The 19,993-nt window shown below is 44.5% G+C and overlaps 2 protein-coding genes across 17 annotated transcripts in view; one reads left to right on the top strand and one right to left on the bottom strand.

The window, feature by feature from the left end:
• The first annotated feature begins 4,616 nt into the window (after positions 1 to 4,616).
• C16H17orf58 (chromosome 16 C17orf58 homolog) lies at positions 4,617 to 9,620 on the top strand. 3 transcript variants are annotated; one of them, XM_077853754.1, is made up of 5 exons: positions 4,617 to 4,755; positions 4,861 to 4,966; positions 7,084 to 7,638; positions 7,832 to 8,023; positions 8,666 to 9,620. In XM_077853754.1, the coding sequence occupies exons 2-5, from the start codon at positions 4,891 to 4,893 to the stop codon at positions 8,854 to 8,856; spliced, it is 1,014 nt and encodes a 337-aa protein (XP_077709880.1). In that variant the 5' UTR covers positions 4,617 to 4,755; positions 4,861 to 4,890; the 3' UTR covers positions 8,857 to 9,620. The 3 variants fall into 3 exon arrangements, with proteins under 3 accessions (XP_077709880.1, XP_077709881.1, XP_077709882.1); XM_077853755.1 differs by lacking the exon at positions 7,084 to 7,638 and having other exon boundaries at positions 4,638 to 4,755; positions 4,898 to 4,966; XM_077853756.1 differs by lacking the exons at positions 4,617 to 4,755; positions 4,861 to 4,966 and having other exon boundaries at positions 7,548 to 7,638; positions 7,827 to 8,023.
• Positions 9,621 to 13,767: 4,147 nt separating this feature from the next.
• Positions 13,768 to 19,993, bottom strand: part of BPTF (bromodomain PHD finger transcription factor) — a 152,867-nt gene continuing 146,641 nt past the window's right edge. For 13 of the 14 annotated variants that reach the window (XM_077853739.1, XM_077853743.1, XM_077853749.1 and 10 more), the window contains one exon: positions 13,768 to 14,687. In XM_077853739.1, the coding sequence (XP_077709865.1) occupies positions 14,651 to 14,687 (37 nt within the window). In that variant the 3' untranslated portion in view covers positions 13,768 to 14,650. Of the gene's footprint in view, positions 15,491 to 19,993 lie in introns of all 14 variants that reach the window. The other variant, XM_077853740.1, reaches the window with a different exon arrangement.

Here is a 19,993-nt window from a genome sequence, read left to right as displayed (position 1 = left end):
GAGTTTGTCCGCGGGGTATTGAGGTCTCCAGCACCTTCTCCCATTGAGGGTCGTCCCCTGGTGCACCCCCATGCTCCCGGGCCGGGGGAGGGGGGCGGTAAACCCGTCATTTTTCTTTTTTTTTTTTCACCCCAGTCATTTTTCAAACCAGAGTTTACGTGGCATCTCCAGCCACCTTTACTTGGCCTCCACATTCTGTTAACCATTCTTTTCTCTCTAACAGGTACAGCTTTTCAGTATGGCACTTGACGCTCAAGTGGAATAGGTTATTTTTCACAGTGGTCTGTGAGCCAGGTGAGGGGAGGATTTAGGTCTGAATATCCCAGGATCTTTCTGGACACCTGTGGGAATAAAGCTAGGGGTTGTCCTTGAAAGTCTGAAGAATTTGGGGGAGACCCTGGACTGAAATCAAAGAACTAGAACGTGACCATAATTTACCTGATGGAAACCAAAGCAAATATTATACTCTTTTTTTTTTTTTTGTGCTCTTTTTGAAGAATAATTATGACTGATATTTCTGGTTTTCTACAACAGTGCCTGGAACATAGTATTTTGATACTGAGGAGTGGCCTATAATTCAATGCTGGCTGCACTGATCACCCAGAGTTAGTGCAGACCCCACTGTCTAAAGGGCATGGTCCACAGGCACCTGGGTGGCTCAGTGGTGGAGCATCTGCCTTTGGCTCAGGTCATGATCCCAGGGTCCTGGGATCCAGCCCTATGTTGGGCTCCCTGCTCAGTGGGGGGAGCCTGCTTCTCCCTCTGCCTCCTGCTCTCCCTGCTTGTGCTCTCTGGCTCTATCTATCTCTCTGTCAAATAAATAAAATATTCCTTTAAAAACAGAAAATAAAGGGCATGGTCCACAACAACACTGCTCCTATTTCAGACCAACTGGCTGGATCTGGGGCTTCTCACGATCCCCCTCAGGTGTGATAACTTTCTGTTACAACTCGCAGAACTCAGGAAAGCACTATACTTCTGATTGCGATTTTATTCTACAGGATACAAATCAGGACCAGCTACACAAATAGACACATAGGGTGAGATCTGGAAGGGCCCCAAATGCATAGCTTCGGTTCTCTTTCCACGGATTAGGGAGCACCACTCTCCTAGCACAGCACCAACCAGGAAGCTCCCCTGAGTTTTCTTTTTAGAGATTTTACCCACTTTTTTGAGAGGAGGGGGGCACGCACAAACCCTCTGCCACAGGGGAGGGGCAGGCAGAGGGAGCAGGAGAAGCAGGCTCCCCACTGAGCAAGAGCCCAACTTGGTTGAGGGGGGCTCGATCCTGGGAGCCCGGGGATCATGACCTGAGCCAAAGGCAGCCACTCAACTGACTGAGCCACCGAGGTGCCCCTCCACTGAGTTTTCTATGGGGTTTCATTACATAGGCCGATGGATTAAATCCTTGGCCATCCAACTGAACCCAATCTGCAGCCTCTCTCCGCTCCCGGGAAGTCAGGCAGGCTCAAGGTTCTGACCCTCTAATCCTATTGTTGGTCTTCCTGGTGACCAGCTCCCATCCTGAAGCTATCGGGGAGCCCTCCAAGAGTCACCTCATTAGCACAATCTCAGGTGGGATCCAGGAAGCTCACGAATAACTACGACACTTCTATCACCAGGGAAATTCCAAGGGTTTTAGAAGCCCCATGCCAGGAACCTGGCACAAATTCTTTATTATACAACACATAGTAGACACTCAATAAATATTTGCTAAGCGGAAAGATACACTAAAAATACCAGAAATTGGCAGGGGAGAGAAAGGCACTTAGGCTCTTAGATTTTTCCACCTGACAAGTGTATATACTTATTATGAAGACAGACACATTAGGCTACAAAAAACCAATACCGTTAAACATTCCAATCCTATGACAAGCTCCCCCTTGCTCTGGTTTATATTACCAAGCACCCTGATGATAATTTGACTTCCCATGTGACTTGTTTATAGAAAGACAACGCTAGCCAGGCTGACATGAGCATGCACGTCTGCCTGAGTCAACTTCTCGTTGTAAATTAGTTAAGTGGCATTCTGGCTTACATGGAGCAGCCTCTTTGAGCTCTTTCTGCCTTCCACACTCCACTAGGGTAGTTTCCGAACCACGTGCAGCCCAAGACGCAACCCTGGACTCTGGCAAGTCCTTCCAGGCTGGTGCCACCCCGGAAGCCTCTAAGAGCCCGTGGGAGCCATCCAGCCGGCTCTCTGCCTCTACATTTCAGGGTGTGGGCTTCAGGGCATTCACAACATTCCTGCAACAGAAGAGTTTCGGGAACACCCCAAATTGGATCTGGGTGACTTGAATATAATCTCAAGCAAGCAGGTATGTCTGAGATGTGGTTGTAAAGGAGAAAGCTTAAGCCTAATTAATTTTATTCCACTTGACTTAAAGAAAGAGCATGTGAAAGAAGGGGATCTGAGGACATCTGTGACCTGGGCCTCAAGAACACAAGCCTTGGGGATCCCTGGGTGGCGCAGCGGTTTAGCGCCTGCCTTTGGCCCAGGGCGCGATCCTGGAGACCCGGGATCGAATCCCACGTCGGGCTCCCGGTGCATGGAGCCTGCTTCTCCCTCTGCCTGTGTCTCTGCCCCTCTCTCTCTCTCTGTGTGTGACTATCATAAATAAACTTAAAAAGTTAAAAAAAAAAAAGAGAACACAAGCCTCCAGAGCTGGAGACACTGACTCTGGTGCACACAGGCCTTGCAGTGACTGGAGAGATTTACTCTTTTGGAGGAGAGAGAGAAGTCAGTCTTCTAAAACCGGAATGAGGAAGATGAACCCACCACGAGCTACAATTCAATCTGGTACTCAACAAGCAAACTTCTGGTTAATAATTAGATTGGTGAATCATCTTCACTATATCCTCTCCATTAAAAATTAATAAATGATGTTCTGGTTTATACATCTTCCTCTTATAAGTTTGTTTACTTTGAGTCAGTCCCACAAAGCTGATGCATTGAGTTTCAAACTAAGGGAAGTTGAGGATCAGACTACAGAAGATAAGAAGATAGCAACCCCTTCCAACATATTGTCAGCCTGTGGCCAGCCAGCCAGCTCCTCTCTAGATGAACATATATACTTCAATGTATCCCTCAAATCACAGCACATCTAATTTGGGAAGCTGTTCTACAGTACCTTTTTTTTTTTTATTTTTTTTTTTAGTTTATTTATTTTTAGTAATCTCTACACTCAAGATGGGGCTCAAATTCATACCCGGAGGTCAAAAGTTGCGTGCTCTTCTGAGTGAGTCAACCAGGTGCTCCCACTCTGGAGTATCCTTGAATGGTATTCTCTTTGGATACCCCCTATGGCTCCACTGTCATAACCCTTCAAAGCAGTCTGCTTTCTTGGAGATCTTAGTTGTTAGAATATCTTTTCTTAAATTGGAAATTGAATATGTCACCTTATAACTTCTACCTACTGGTTCTTTGACAAAATAATACAAATGTTTTTAGGTGCCTAGGCTGCATAGCCTCAGTTCCTGTGAAGGAACTTGCTGATGGAACCAAGTCTTCTTATTCCCCTATTGTTCTCCTAGTTTCCCAGTGTCTTTCTTTAAAACATGATTCCCCACTCCACCCCACCCCCGCCGAATCTAGTCAGTCCACTAGCATTATTATTTTTGAGACATAAGATATTGGTGCAGCAAAAGTTTGTTATTTCTTTTAGCAGCTGCATCTCACTGTTGGCTCATATGCTTCAGATAAAATGCCTTCACCTCAGTGCATTTCCCCTTCCCTTCGGATTTGAAGCTGTTGAAATGAGATACACATTAGTAAGGCTGTGGGTTTACTGTGGTGAGCTTGACCACCCCCCCCCCCTTGGTGAATGCTATTTCTGTTCAATCTGAGGAAGAGGGCCCTTAGCTCAGGACTCATATACAGAATTCAGACCTAAGCAGTGAATGAGTTTTTCTTAGAAAGAAAGAGAGAAAGAGAAAAAGAAGATCTACCTTTCTGTAGGAGAGAAGCCATCACTAGAGAGCTGGGAAGGTGTTTTTCTCATTTTTATCTCCTAGCACCTGGCTGGGTAAAAGGCACTCAGCATGGGCTTGATGAATCTAGTGAAGGAGATACTAATTTCAATTGGGAGAGAAGAAAGCAAAAGAAAGAAAGAGAAAGAAAAAGAAAGAAAGAAAAAAAAGAAAAGAAAGAGAGAAAGAAGAAAGAAAGAAAGAAAGAAAGAAAGAAAGAAAGAAAGAAAGAAAGAAAGAAAGAAAGAAAGAAAGGAAGGAAGGAAGAAAGAAAGAGGAAGGAAGGAAAGAAGGAAGGGAGGGAGAAGACAGAGCCTATTTGCTCAAGGCTGTTTTCCTTCTGGTTCTAGAACATAAAAATGGCACATACAGTAAAATAGTTTACCCAAACCTAGGCTTGGCTTCTCTCAGAACCCCTGACACACTCCCCGGCGGATTTTTCCTGTCATCTTGAATCCCTTCCACAAGCCCAAGTCGTCTTGAGCACTAATCTGCCTGTTGTTGACTTAATCTGGAAAACACTTCCTATCACTCCTTGGCCCCCACCCTGTCCCTCAGCCCCTCAACACCCTTCTTCTGCCACTCGCCCCACCCTCCCCTCCCCTCCCCTCCCCTCCCCTCCCCCTCCCCGGGTCCGGAAACCCACATGGGGGTTCAGGTTTGGGGATCTGATGCTGTCACTGCCCACCGACGCTCGCAGGGACAACTTTGAGAGGCCATGTGCTTGTCCCCCTGAGGAAGTGGGAGAAATCCCTGCAGCTCGGTTTTGTTCCAATGGTCTGCTCAGTGAGTGATTCCCGTTTCCCCAAAGGCTGCCCCTCATTAGCATGAACGGGGGTGGGGGTGTGGAGAAGGGGTGGGGGGAGAGAAAGAGCAAAAGCCCAGGCTCAGTTTTAGAGCCTGGGAACCGTGTCTACGAAAATGACAGCTAGAGCTTTCTGGCTCCTCTGTTTGATCGTTGGATCATCTCCCGAAGCCCCAGTGGCGGACAGAAAAGGTAAGATGGGTGAAATGCGGAGTCCCCGCGGAGGAGCAGGGGTGGGGTGGGCGGGGGGGGGTCGTGGTGGTGGTGCTGGGGGTGGGGGGCAGAGGGCCGGGGAGAGGGCGCGCTGAAGGGCGGGACGGGGAGGGGGTCGGAGTTTGCAGGAGAGGGGACTCCGGGTCCGTGGTCGTGTTCGAAAGGAGCAAACCGTGTCCCCAAGATTTTGTGTGTCCTGGCAGCCTTTTCGGAAAGAAGCCAGTTCAGCTGCTGAAATGATCTCGAGCGAGCCGGGCAGGCTGGAGAAAACTTTGCATGTTAAGTAGTTGCTCCATCACGGCGGAGGGAAAGTGTCACAAGGGGTCGCGGCCGTGCCTTTCGGGCGCCGCGCGGGCCGGGCTCGCAGGACGCGGCGGGCGGCGGGCGCCCGGGGGAGCGCGGGGTGCGCCCTGCGCCCCGGGCCCGGGTCCCGCGGGCGATCCGAGGCGCTGGGGGCGCCCCGCGCGGCTGAGGGCCACGGGGAGCCCCAGGCGGACACCGGCCCCGGGGCGGGGGCGGGGGTGGGGGCGGGTGGCGCTGGCGGGGGCGGAGGAGGATACCTGCGTCTCTAACACACACAATTTCATGCATGAGCTGAAAAGAAGTTACTGGGGGGAAATGAAATAAGGGATTCTCAGCGGGGAGACGTTTTTGTTTTGCTTTTATTTGGATGTTCTGTTCGATTCACTATCTCTGGGAAAAACGGCTTCCGCACCTCGCAGGGCAATTGACTTTGGGTTATTTTTCCACATGGAAATTGAATGACTTCAGTGGCATTTAACCCAAATATCAGACAATCTTTCCCATGACAACAGATGGTGATATCAATGGGGAAGCAGTTGTGAGGTCAACAGTCGACAGTCAGGAATTGGATATCCACCAGGACTTTATTCAGCTGTGTATGGGACGACGTTGGACATAATGAGTCAGAATCAACCTCTCTGCAAAAACATGAACCATAACCGGCTATTAGGGCTGGGTGAACGCTGATTTTTAAAGGAGATTGTCGATTGGGCGAGATAAGGCACTTTTAATGCAGTGTTGCGAGAGCTGCGAAGGGGGCACACCAGGCTCTTCGAGGCAAGAGGAGAGAAATGCGGAAAACGAGCCCTTGAGACAACAGAAAAAGAAAAATAAAGACAGATTCTTGTGCCGCTTTGGAGGGCACTGGGACCCAGGCAAACGGGGAGGTGATATTGTGTAACTGGGCATGGAAAGTTGCCCAGCTTCCAAGCTGGCTGAAGTTTGCTCACTAACCTGTCTGCAGAGCTGGGGGGGGCGGAGGGGATCATTCATAATTTTAAAAAAAAATTGTTTTCACGCCATATCATTTAAGAGATTTTTCTCCTCCAGGGAAAGGGGGAATGCAAGTGGGCTGTGTGTGTGCTTTTATACTCAACCAAGGGGCCTCGGCCTCCCAGCCGTGCTTTAAAGATCTTTCTTAGCTGTGGTTTACTGGTAAGTGGTGTCCAAGAAGCCGGATAAAAATCCACTCAGAGACCAAGATGACAGTGTAAACACGGATGGGAAAACCAAATAGTTCTGTTGTCAGGGGCGCTTAAACAATTAGGAGAACCTGTAATATGAGACCTTTCCCCCTGGGGTTTGCTCTTGGTACTTTCTCAACAAACTGTACATAGCAAAAAGGCGGATGTTTATACATATATTAAAGAAACGGCAGGAAAAAAAAGGGGGGGGGTTGTTATTTAAACCACAGTTGACAGTTGTGTTTAGTCCTAGAACAAATAGGTTGTTGCAATTTTTGAATGCTATAGGTTTGAGAAGGTTCCTTAAGGAAATGAAACGTTCCCATGCGGGGAGAACATTTTTCCTGGTTGGCCTGGTTCTCCCGGGCAAGACCCTCCCGTCGGTCTCCCCCGGGGCGCCCTCCTCTGCCCTCGCGCTCCCTAACCTGCACCTCCAGCGCCCCCACGCCCGCTCCTCTCGCAGGTGCCTGCCGAGTTTGCATCGCCCCCGGCGCGTCTGCCCTCCCGCGCGCCCCCGCCGGCCCCTCCGACCTCCGCTCCTCCCCTGCCCTCTCCACGGGGGCGCCCTCCTGACGGCCTCCCCGGCCTCTCCTCTTCTTTCCCCTACAGCCTCGCCGCCCCACGGCAGGAAGCCCGACCCCGGCGGCGGCCCGAGCGCGGAGGAGACGCCGGGGCCCCGAGCGCAGCCGGTCCCCGAGGCCCCGCGGCGGCCACGCGCGGCCGAGGCCGCCCCCCGCGCTTGGCCCGACCCGCGACGCCGGAAGCCCCCGCCGCCCGCCGAGAACCGGGCCGGCTTCCGGGAGGCCGCGCGCGCGCCCGCCGGCCCGCCGAGCCCGCGCCTCGCGCAGGCGGAGAACCGCGCCTCGCCCCGCCGCGCGCCCGCGCTGGAGGACGCCCCGCGGCGAGCCCGCGCCCGGGCCCTGCGCTTCCCGGCCGTGCGGCCGCCTGCGCGCGCCGCCGAGGCCCCCGCCGGCCCCGCCCACCCCAACCGGCCGCGCGCCGCCGCGCCGCCCCCGGAGCCCGCGCCTGCGCCCGCGCCCGCGCCCCCGCCGCCGCCGCGCCCCGGCCCGCCGCAGAGGGACGCGGAGCCCGGCGCCCAGCCCTGCGCGCGCGCCTGCAGGGTGGACCTGGACGAGCGCGAGTCCTACTGCGCGAGCGAGTTCGGTGAGCCCCGCCCAGGCGAGCCTGCCCGAGCCTGCCCGAGCCTCCCCGAGGGCGCGCCCGGGGGGACCCACCCGCTGCACCCTGCGGCCCCCTCGCCCGTGCGGACCGGTCCGTGATGTGCAGACTCAAGTGGGGAGAGAGGGGACGTGAGCGCTGTGCGTTTCTCCAAACTCTTTGTTTTTTTGAAGAGCAGCAGTGAACGGGATCGTCCACGACGTGGACGTGCTCGGCACCGGGATCCGGCTGGTGACCCTGCTGGTGGACCGGGACGGCTTGTACAAGATGAGCCGCCTGTACATCACTCCGGACGGGTTTTTCTTCCGAGTCCACATACTGGCCCTGGACGACTCCAGCTGCAATAAGCCGTGTCCAGAATTTAAACCTGGTATTGACACTGACCCCACCACTTAATACACGGACTTTATGCCACCGCTTGTAACTCGGATGCCACGGCCAGGGATTTTTTTTTTTTTTTTTTTGCGGGGGGGAGTATTCTAAAAATGAATAGAATTTAGACGACAGGTATTATTTCTGTCACTCTGATTTACGCGCCATCAGCCTCCCCGCGCCTCTGGTGAAAGGTGGGGAAAGCATGGATGGGCTGGCACAAAGCAGGCCCTCAGATACGTGTTGACATACGGAGTGACGAAGCAGCGTAGCCAGAGAGCCACAGAACAGGCTTTTAGAAAAAAGTTTAGAGCGGTCATTTTTTGGAGGGGGGAGGGGGGAACCCACTCCCACATCTTTCTAGAGGTGTGCTCTGGAAAATCCTCCTGATACCTCGTGATTAGGACCTTTGTAACGTTGGCTGGTTACACAGGCTGATTATGTGGTTGTCTTCTAAAGGTCACTAGACTGTTTCCACCGCTTGTTGGAGGGTGAAATGTCTGAGTTTCAACATGTGCAGCAGTAGTTGCAAGCTGACGCATTCCTTGACGGCTTCGCAATCTCTTACTGCTTCTTGGCATTTAAAAGACACTATGAATGTACTTTCTGGTTACTTTTTTTTTTTTTTTTCCCTCCCCAGGCAGCAGGTATATCGTGATGGGCCACATCTACCATAAGAGACGCCAGCTCCCTACGGCTCTGCTCCAGGTGCTGAGAGGACGGCTCCGACCCGGAGATGGACTGCTCAGGAGCAGCAGCAGCTATGTGAAGAGATTTAATCGAAAAAGGGACGGGCAAGTGCAAGATGCAGTTCACACCCAGTGCATCTGAATCGTCCTATCCTTGGGCTTTTGGGAGAGACTTGGCATTCAGCAACAAGATGGGGAAGGGCCTGTCTCCACGTAATGGGGTCTTCCTGTGGAGTAGGGCCCATAGCTCCTTCTGGAACTGACTGTGTCATTCCAACTCTAATCTTCAAGTTGCCACTTATTTACAAGATGCCTCTTCGATGGTACGCTTCAGAGCTCCCTGGCAAAGCTATTCAGCTCTCGTGGCAGTTATTCACGCGGCTCAGATAACTGACCTGTCCAGTTAACACATCACCGCTTCATGTTGTTTATTTTTAATTATTTTAATTTAAATACATTCTTCAGTAGAAATAGTTCACAAAAAACATTTCCTTGATTTTAAATATACAACTTTGAATAGGTTCTATCACGTATCAAACCCAAGTTTCATACTAAAACCATCACATTTTAAATTCTGTACAGACAGTGCACTAGTCAAAAGACATGTATTGAAATGTCATTTAGATCAAACACTAGGGTCAGAACTCAAGACAAGTATTAAAGTTTTACACTTAGAGTACTAACAGGCTTAATTCAAGCAAAATATTCAAACAAGTGTTCCTGATGTACCAAAATGTGATAAATGGTTTATTTTCATGCCTCCCTGCTCCTAAAAACGCATGTTTTGTGCCAGACTGGCAACTATCCCAATGCTAAACATATTCTGGGTGTATCTGATGTCATTTTTCTATTAAGACCAAGTATCGTGTTTGTGTTTGTAAAGTAGTAAATCTTGCCTTGAAATCAGATCTTGGATGCACCTGGTTTTTTTAGCCTCACTGAGCTCTAAAGGTTTGGGAAAAAAGCCTTCCTCAAACATACTCCAAAAACTCTGGAACCAATATGCAATGACAGCTAACAAGTATGGGAATTTTAAACATTTTCCAGTTGGTTTGGAAAAGGTTTAATCACTAGCTGAATTTAATATTGATTTTATACTTGAGTCCCCAAAGACATTAACAGGTTTTTTTTTTTTTTTTTTTTCCCAGAAGACTTAAGCTGTAGATCAGTTAAGCTGAAACACGTGAATAGAGACACGGATAATCCATGATTGGAAATCACTGCCTATGGAAAGATAAACAGGAACTGCACCAAAGAAGAAAAAAACCCAGCCTATTCTGGTCTCAGAGATGTGCTCAGGGAGCTCAAGATGTGTTCTTTAGAACATTAGTCTTTAATGGCCACACAGAAGTACTGTATACCTAAGGGATGTTTAGGACAGGACCATAGAGCATCCACAAGGAAGCAGTAGCCTAAGACAGAACATCCAAGTGTGATGGGAGATACTGTCACCTTATTTGTCCCAAATGGGGCAAAAACATTAAAAAAAAAAATTTGACAGTTTTTTTTTTTTTTTTAACATTTGAGAGATTCTGATTATTCTGTGGTAAAGGATTACTGAGGGAGTTTTAGAGAATTTTCCAAAAATGAGTGTTGCCCACACTTAATAAAAGTCATGCTACAATTGTTTCTCAGCAATGAATCGACTGCATTAATTATAATGTGAACTATCTGGCAGGAGATAAGCAGAGATTGAAGAGCTTCTGGCTTAGCTTTCTTTAGGATAAACATGAACTAAGACATACGTAGCACCAGTCACAAAAACCAAAGCCAAATCTTTAAATGTGAAAAGACTAAGTGGTGATCTTGAATAACACGGTGAGGAAAACTGCAAAATGGCCAAATAGACAAATTATTGGTTGGATGGTTGCAAGTTAAAACATTAAGAGTTATATAAATAGCTTTGGTTGAAAAAGGAGGGGGCAAAATCACTTTTACTCAAAGCCCGAGGGTTATGGTTTGTTTAGACCAACCTGACAATACTGCTTCTGAGTTTTGGAAGTACAAAATTGTGTGATCTGTGTGATAGCTGGAGGTCAAACAGCGTGTACACACCGGCAGGCCAGCTTTTTAGAAACTGCCCCATCAGAGTTATGGCCATCGTTCAAGAATCAGATTGCGGTGAGAGGCGAGGCTCCAATTAGGTAGAAGAGTGGTGGGTGAGGGGCACATGTGCATAGGGAGTAGGGGGCAAACTGATATTCCCAGGTTAGGCAGAAAAGGTTAAGAATCTCATTTTCAATATTCAGCCAGTACCTTGGATGCAATCTGTATTTTATGGAAATTTTTAAGTAGCAAATTCATTGTAGTTCCTAATCCTTTTCTCCTACTGATAGATTTTTTTCTTAGCCTGTGGATTTGTGCTCCAAAGACTAATCTGTGCACATGTAATAGCCCCTCATCTGTAAAATACTCCATTGCCTTCCAGAACTCAAGTAGCACCCCTCCTTTGAATTAAGCTGTTAGAACTCAAGAAAATAAGAGTACCTGTCTTGCTTTTAGGTCCATAAAAATATATATACCTTTATTTGGTACTAACTTTATCCCTTGGCACTGTTTGTTTATATTTCCCTTCAATCATTTTTAAGGTTGATCAAACACACATATATGCAAACACCTCAAACCGGACCCAGCAACTGTGACCTAATTTCAGGTTCAGAACTTTTCATTTAAAGCTTTTCTTTAGTTGAATTTGGTCCAAATTGGATCAAATGGGGTGTGATCTTATAAGAAATGTCTTTTTCAGTAGCTTGAAGTACCCAGGAGTACCCCCAGGATATTTCAGGTGATTAAAAATACCTCTCAGCTGGCTCTTTCCCCTCAAACACGAGACGCTCTGCTCATGAGATAGCACCATTCTCTCTTTCAGGACGAGAAACTGGAGGCTTCCAGGGAACAGCCTCAATCACCTTGCAGAGCGGGAGCTGCAATAACCCTGGAGCTCTATCTAGCTCAGCCCGACTGTGCACGTTTAAAAGGTCACCACCAGGCTGACTCTTTAATATCAAAAAAAAAAAAAAAATACAGATGAATACAAATAGGGAAAGAACCTCAATTTACAGATTCTGGGAAGGTAGATTAGAAACAGCAAATGTCAGGGTCTCTAAATAACACTCCAGGCCATTTGAAATATAAAGACAGTTGTTTTACTTTAGAAAAGATCTCTGAAAGTTCACAATTTTTTTTTTTTAACCTATTGCGGGACATTAACTAAAATACAAATCCTCCAGACTCTGGAGACTGGGAGAAAAAAGCCTTCCCAGTATTATGAAAATAGTTATTATGAAAAGTTTTCAAGGATTGTGAACTTGGCAGATGGAACATAACAAGCACCGATAATACTTTTAGTCAAGGAAATCTACTGATGCAAATTACATGTATTTACAAGCCCAAAGTCTGGGTAGAAAAATCCTAACTGCATATCACAAATGTGCATTCTACTACTTGGATTATTCAAAGGAAAATTGCTGTCAATATGTATATCTTAGTGAATAGCAGGAGGTTGTCAAAGAATACTCCTAGAAAAGCAGCTTTGAAACTCATTATGTGTTATAAGAATGTATGTTTTTCAAAAATTACTTCTGAAAGATTAAATCTCTGTAGTTGATAAAACTATAAAATGTCTATTTGGTGTTAGAAATTGCAAAAGGCTTTATACTATTAAATATACATATGAAATTAATATTTTCCTAGTCTGAGGATTCCCATAAAATTTACCTTTTTGGTACAATTCGGCAATGCCAACGGCTACAGAAAATATATTAACCAACCAAAACACTGTTTCATTAGAAACTGCACCAGATCCAATGTCAAAAACATTACTTTATTTTTCTAGGATGAAATGTCCTATTACGTACAAAAAGAATTGCTGTTTAGAATTTGCCACAATCTTTTAAAAACATAGCAATCTATTGCCTACAGGTAGGAAAGTTCTTGCCGCAACAAGTTGTAAATGATTAAGCCCATATATATCTATATCTCTCTCTATATATATGAATAAATAGTACAGAAATACTGTGATGTGACGAGATGCAGAATGATTTTAAATTCATTAAAATGTAGGATTCTTGCATCAGCACAGTGCATACAATAGGTAACATTTTTTAAAAGTAAAAGGACAAAATAACCTGCATTTGACTACTTCCATGTTAGTATTTTAAGCAAAAACTTTGTCTTCATGTTCTCATATTGAGCAGTTAGTCTCTTTAAGTTTGTAAGCAGAGGTTTATAAGTGACATTTTATGTACAAAAAGTAATGGGCTTCATGAGATAAAATTAACCCAGAATAACCTGCACACCTGAGTCTGTGATAAGGAAGAACTGGGAATTGGAGCAACATCTTTCTTTCAAGAAACTAAGGTCTGGGGAAGGTTTTGCATAGCAGGGTGATACTAAACAGAAGGAAACTTTAAAAAAAAACCATGATTTGACAAACTCCAGAAATTGGTAGGACAAAGCTAATATGAATTAGTGCAAAATCTAGTAAAACTTTTGCAAAGCTGCATAAACCAACTATGGCAGATCTTACAGAAGCTATTATTACAATGCAGTCATACAATGTGTAAGGTTAGAACACCTAAAGGAAAAACATGCAAAATACACCTGCCTCTGTTGTTTCCATTTTTCTCCTACTGCTCACGCCATTTTTTCTCATGTGGGGGGAAAAAAAAACCCAAATAATTTAACCAACCAACAAAAAAATACAAAATGGATGAAGTAACTTAAAAAATGCCCTTCATGAAATATAAGTAGCTGTCTGTAACTGATAATTTGCCTGGTATAATGGACAGATGAAGGCAATGTGTATTTTGCCACATTACTGTTTTTATTAGTACGATCAATTGATGCAACAGGATTAGCACCCCTGAAGAGTCTTCTCTGATGTGATGACAGTGGGCTGGGAATTGTAAAGTGAAGGGCCCTTACTGTCCTGGAGAAACCCAGGTGAAACCCAGGTATGGTTAGATTCTTCAGCCTTTTCTTTACCTTACAGCCCTCCCCTGTCCCCTCAGAGGCTTACAGATATCATTAGCGCACATTCAAAGACACCATCTGTGGGAGAAAAATGATCTCCATTTATTTTGTTTCATATACATCCATAGTTGAATTTTAATACAAAAAGAAAAAAATTAGAATCTGACAAATGTTTACAAACAAGATACCTTCAAATAGATTTTTACTCAGTTTAGCCTGGTGCAGAGTAAATGACAAATTGTACTGTTATATTCAAGGCAACAGAGTCTGTAGTCCGGGACCACTTAGCCCAACCTTTATGCAAGCTTAATTTTTATCTACCATGAACAATAAACTCATTGTTGATTCCCAGTTGTGTGTGTGTATGTGTGTGTGTGCACATGTGTACATAGCAGCTCCTTTCATAGAAAGAAAAGACATCTAGAGGTCGTCTTGTACTTTTACCTACAGGAATCATGATAAGATACAGAATGGATTACGTGTAACCGGGGCTGGATTTTATAAGAAAAAATAATTAGCTGACAAATGAGGGCAGCAATAAAAAAGCGTCTTTTTTGCAACAATAAATAAATACAGTCAAAAGTTTTCTGTGAGACTCTAAACCAGCTTCTTCACTGAAGAGCAGACGTGGCATTTCCATGGAGTTACACTTGACCCCATATTATCTTTTTTTCTTGCTTTCTTTTTTCTTTTTTTTTTCAATAAACAAAGTTTTCCCGCTTCTGCCACAATAGTAAAACCATTTGATCTTGACAAGATAATGGTGTCGTTGACTTTGCTTTTCCCTTGTCCGTTGGACAAAATTGGCCAAGAATATAATTGGACTGTTATGACCAATAAAAACGAAGTTTAGGTCAAGTCTTGTCAGGATAACCTGACTAAAAACATCTGGCTCCTTAATTTAAAATAGTTCAGACAACCAGATTCTTGCCGTGTTTTATGTTAGGTTAACACGCTGAACTTTAAGAAGCTGTAGACTGCAGTTTGTTGTTATGAGACCTACAGAATACAGAAAAAAGGGAACAATTAAGCACCCTTCATTTTTGAAAACAATGATGCTTTATGCGGATGCCAAGGTCGGTCTGTCTGGGGGAAGCAGCCATGTTCTTTCATTCACCCTTGGCAAGCAAATATATGAGAGCAAGTAAGAAAATTTTAAACTAAAATAGAAATTTTCACTGTACACTGAAACATGATAGTTCACTGGAAAAGGCCATTATTAAAATATATATATATATATATATTTTTTTCATCTAATAAAGATTACACACTTTTAGCCAGAGGGACAGATAGAAACATTTACAGAAGCATTACCATTGTGGTAAAGGTGTGTGCGCACGCGTGTGTGTGTATGTGTGTGTGCATGCTTATTTACATTGATTTGGGGAATATGAAGAAAAAATTATATTAAAAAAAGAAATAGCAGTATTAAAATCACATTTTTCTATTAAAGTCCAGAAAGTCTCCTTTCTAGTTTCACAGTTTTATTCACAACTTTCATTAGTAAAACCAAATTACTGTACAGTTACCAGAACTATGTCAAAGTATGGTCTATTGCAATAGTGTATATAAATACAGTATTCCAAGAGTTTACAATTCTTAAATACATTGTTCAACATGGCTGCTAGAATAAACGGTTTACTACTATACATATATTTTCAACATTAAAAAAATTATATTACTACTATGAACTTTTGGGGGGCAATTTTGAATTAGGTAATCACGTGGTGCAATAAAAGAAAGAGTGACCCCAACATCCAGTTCTGATTCCAGTTAAAAATTCAGACTAAAGATATCAGAATCTGTAAGAAAAGAAAGAACATGGATGGTATAAATGATGAATTATAACAAAGTACAGTAATGAAAATAATGTGTAAACAATGCTGGAGACCATAAATTAAAAATGGGGAAAATATGGCAATGGAAATATTGGAAACCCATAAATCAATCAAATTTCAATGAATGGCTGCTTAAGGTTTCATCCTGCCTTAAACCTGGAAATCAACAAAACTTCCCTAAAATCTCCTCACATTTTATTTCATATCATAGAATTGAGCAAACTTTTCAATTTGCTCACATGTTTCTTAATGAAAATTATGTAAATTAAAAAAAAAATAAAAAACTACAAAAACTAACTAGGTGACAGGCTCTCCTCAGCGGCCCCTGTACTGTGCAGACCCTGCCCCTGGGCCTCCTCTCCTCTCCTTGGGCAGCTGCTCTCATCCCCACTGTGGGTTCTGCCTGCAAGCCTGGTAGCAGGGTGGGATTCAAGCCCCCCCGCCTTCCACCAAAGACTAAAGCCTTTCCAATTTAAAAAACCCATTTCAGAAATTTAATTGGAGGAAGAATTGCCTGAGGTATAAACAGAAAACAGGGAGAGATTTAAAGTAAGTTGTGGTCCTCTGTCTGAAAACTTTACTAACCTGAAGTCCAGGCTCCCTAGGATCAATTACTTTGAACTTCAGTTCTTGGGTAGGTAGATTTCTTATACTATTTCTTGTTTTATCAACTTTATATTGCTTAAATCTTGTTACGGCAAATGAGAACAAAGCTCACATAACCATTTTCCTGCTTCTCTTCTTGAATCTAAGTTTTACTTCTAATTTTAAATTAAATCTTTTTGTGCTTTGTCTATAGGTTGATTCTAAAAGTTGAAAATCAATGTATTGTTTACATTATGAGGACTGTGTAAATATCTTTTCCCCTTGTGGCACCTGCTCCTTTGCTGAGAGGGCATTCTTAGCATTCCTATACAATTTTATGTTTTTGATGGAATCTTGAATTGCCTTTCATTTTTTCCTCACTAACATCCTTTTTTATTTTTATTTTTATTTTTTTCTAACATTCTTAAGCTAATTATCTAATGTAAGAATCATTTCTCCCCTCAGACACCTTCCTACTGGGAGTGTTCCATTCTCCTGCTCCTGTTTGGACTGCTTGCTGCACTGGCCTGCTTTGCAATTGTCATCCTGGGTCACAGTAATTCATACTGTTTTCTTGAACCTCTTGTTTCTTGGACCCAAGATCTTTTGTTTTCTTATTTGCTTCTTTATTTTGCTAGTGCACATCTTAAAATAACTTGCTATGAAAGGCTGCATGGGAAGGAGCCCCTTTATGAGTCCTTCCATGACTGAAGATGTATTTTTCTACTCCTGCATTTGATTGTTTGGTTGGACACAGAATTTTAGGCTGAAATTCTTGCCTCAAACTTTTATTTAAAGATTTTGGGATCCCTGGGTGGCGCAGCGGTTTGGCGCCTGCCTTTGGCCCGGGGCGCGATCCTGGAGACCCGGGATCGAATCCCATATCAGGCTCCTGGTGCATGGAGCCTGCTTCTCCCTCTGCCTGTGTCTCTGCCTCTCTCTCTCTGTGACTATCATAAGTAAATAAATAAAAATTAAAAAAAAAAAGATTTTATTGATTTATTCATGAGAGACACAGAGAGGCAGAGACACAGGCAGAGGGAGAAGCAGGCTCCATGTAGGGAGCCCGATGCAGGACTTGATCCTGGGACTACAGGATCATGCCCTGGACTGAAGGCAGACACTTAACCGCTGAGCCACCCAAGGATCCCACCTCAACCTTTTAGATTCATTCTTCCAAAGCCCTTCAGCATTCCATATTGTTAGAGAAAAGTCTGATACCAGTCTAATTCTTGTTACTTTAAAAGTTGTTGCACATTTCTTTAGAAATTCTGAGAAGAACTTCTTTTATCCTTGGCATCTGGGGTTTTTACAGTGATGTATATGCAGAATGGACTTTTTTTTTCCATTTGTCCAGCTGACTTATTATGTTTATAAACTGTCCTCATCATTTCATACCCCACTCCATCTCCTTATTCCATAAGAATGTAAGCTCCACAAGGATTCAATATATAAGACATACAGCAGGGTCTCAATTTGCTGAATGAATGAATTTGTTTTCCCTGGATTTCAAGTCTTCTGCCTCTCACCAGCTCAGGGAGATTTTCTCACATTAGTCTTTTGATAATTTCCTCTCCTCAGTTTTCTCTATTCTTCCTTTCTGGAATTTCCATTAAGTGAATACTGGATATGCTGTAGTACATTTTTTCCTCTCATATTTTTTTATCTACTTGTCTTCTTGTCCTTTACACTGAGAAAGTCCTCGATTTTAACTTTCACTGCTTATAGTAAGTTTAGATTTTTTTTTCTAGCCACTCTTCCTGGTTTTGTTGTTGTTGTTGAAAGATTTTATTTACTTAGGAGAGAGTGAGCACAAGTGGGCAGACGGGGAAAGGAGAAACAGACTCTCTGCTCAGCAGGGAGCCTGATGTGGGGCTTGTGAGCTAAAAGCAGACGCTTAACCACCTGAGTGAGCCACCCAGGCGCCCCTTCCTGATCATGATCATTCTTTTCCAGTTCACCATTTTGTAGATTCAAGATTTTTTTTAAGTAAACTCTACCCTCAATGTGGGCCTCAACCCCAAGACCAAGAATTGCACGCTCTACCAATGGAGCCAGCCAGGCACCCCTAGATTCAATTATCTTCTAAAATTTCTCTTGAGACATGATTTAGATGCAGTTTTTTGGAAAACCTTTTTTTCCCTTCTTGCCCTGGGGTCTCAGCAGCATGGGAGGCATACAGGCCCTTTATGGGGAAAAAAAATAACCCCCATCAACTTGGCACAAGCAGGGCCCTAAAGAGAGAGATGGCCAGGAGAGGGAGCCCTGTGGCCTCTGGTAGGATGCCACCCACATCCGAGGCTTGCTTTGCTTTTTTTCAAGTTCTCTTTTGTTTTCTCTGGAATTTATTCTTCTGCTATACCTTGACTTTTCTCTTTTACACTGCAAGCTTTTCTTTTCTTTTTTTTTTTTTTTTAAAGATTTTATTTATTTATTCATAGAGACACAGAGAGAGAGGCAGAGACACAGGCAGAGGGAGAAGCAGGCTCCATGCAGAGAGCCTGATGTGGGACTCGATCCAGGGTCTCCAGGATCACGCCCTGGGCTGCAGGTGGCGCTAAACCGCTGCGCCACTGGGGCTGCCCACACTGCAAGCTTTTCTTACACATCTGGCTATCCCTGGTTGTCTGTTCAAACTTAAGAAGAGTAAGTTAAAGGACTTGACAGGTGCCCCGCAGAGACCAATGTATGTGTGTAGGGCTGACTGGCCAGTGTTGCCTTAGATCAGGGTTCCTCAATCTCAATACTATTGACATTTTGGGGCCGGATAATTCTTTGTTGATGGGGGGGGGGGGGGCGCGGAGGCTGTCTTGTGCATTGAGGATGTTTAGCAGCATCTCTGACTCTAACTCTTAGATGCCAGCACTACTTGCTACACCTCTTAAAGTATGACAGCCAAGTGTCTCCAGGCATTGCTAAATAGCCCGTGGCAGGGTGTATGTGCAAATTATCCCCATGGAGAGCCACAACTTAAAGGTGACAGGGCTGTGGATGCAACCAACTCTTAGAAACCAGGGGTCTTTATTCTGGGTCCAATTCTCTTTTGTCTACTCTAGTTCTCTATAGACAGTTTATTCCATTTCTTAAGGGAAGAACCTCCTAGACCAGACCTCTCAGTTCTATGGGCTTTCGCACAGGTCTGTACTCGGGTTAGGAAGGGTTACTAGCCCATATACAGATCTTCAGTTAACTCCTCTCTCGCCTTCTATTATATGTTGGAGGCTCTCAGTGGTTCTACTGCTCAGCAACCTGTTACCTCTTCTAAAGGGCACTGTAGGAGGTGTCTGGGCAGTGGTGTCCCTGCTCTGTCAGCCAATCTTCTTTTATCTGAATTCTATATTCTAGAATCTATAAAATTTCATCAGCTAACTTTCACCGTATTCTTTTCATATTCTGAGTTTATTTCTTTTTATCCCTTTATTATTATTTTACTAAGAACTTCATCATACTGAGTAAATCTTTTTTCATTTTAGGTTTTACAGCTAATGGGTTAACAGAAAGGAGATGATACAAATGGGACAGTTTCAGAGATTCTGTAAACTCTCTCATTCTTGGTCTAGAGCTTGCCTACCCACCTGGTTTCCTTTCTTCCTTGCCTATACTTTTTGATTCCTGGGCTTGACCCTCACCATTAGTTTATGTAAAGTGATTCTAAAACGTAGTTCTTGATCTACCTTGTTGCAGGACAAGGAGAGAGACAACACCCCATGGACTGTCCTCAGAGGAAAATAAACAGAGCACTGATTCTTACGTTTTAATAAGCAGAGTTCACTAGATAATAGAGGTGCCCAGATCCTGAACCAGCCAAGACCAACCCAATCTGAATATCTAGAGAGGATCAAGCATGCAAGTTGGTGAATGGGGGGGATGGTGAGTAGTGAA

This window comes from Canis aureus, chromosome 16, assembly GCF_053574225.1.
Source record: "Canis aureus isolate CA01 chromosome 16, VMU_Caureus_v.1.0, whole genome shotgun sequence".
Classification (NCBI taxonomy): Eukaryota; Metazoa; Chordata; class Mammalia; order Carnivora; family Canidae; genus Canis; species Canis aureus.
Note: the sequence above shows the minus strand (reverse complement) of the source record. Positions and strands in the feature narration are given on the sequence as shown.

Coding starts and splice junctions, on each gene's coding strand:
- C16H17orf58 (XM_077853754.1), top strand. CDS start 4,891: ATGACAGCTAGAGCTTTCTGGCTCCTCTGTTTGATCGTTGGATCATCT. Junction 4,967..7,083: donor CCCAGTGGCGGACAGAAAAG/GTAAGATGGGTG, acceptor TTTCCCCTACAG/CCTCGCCGCCCCACGGCAGG. Junction 7,639..7,831: donor CTACTGCGCGAGCGAGTTCG/GTGAGCCCCGCC, acceptor TTTGAAGAGCAG/CAGTGAACGGGATCGTCCAC.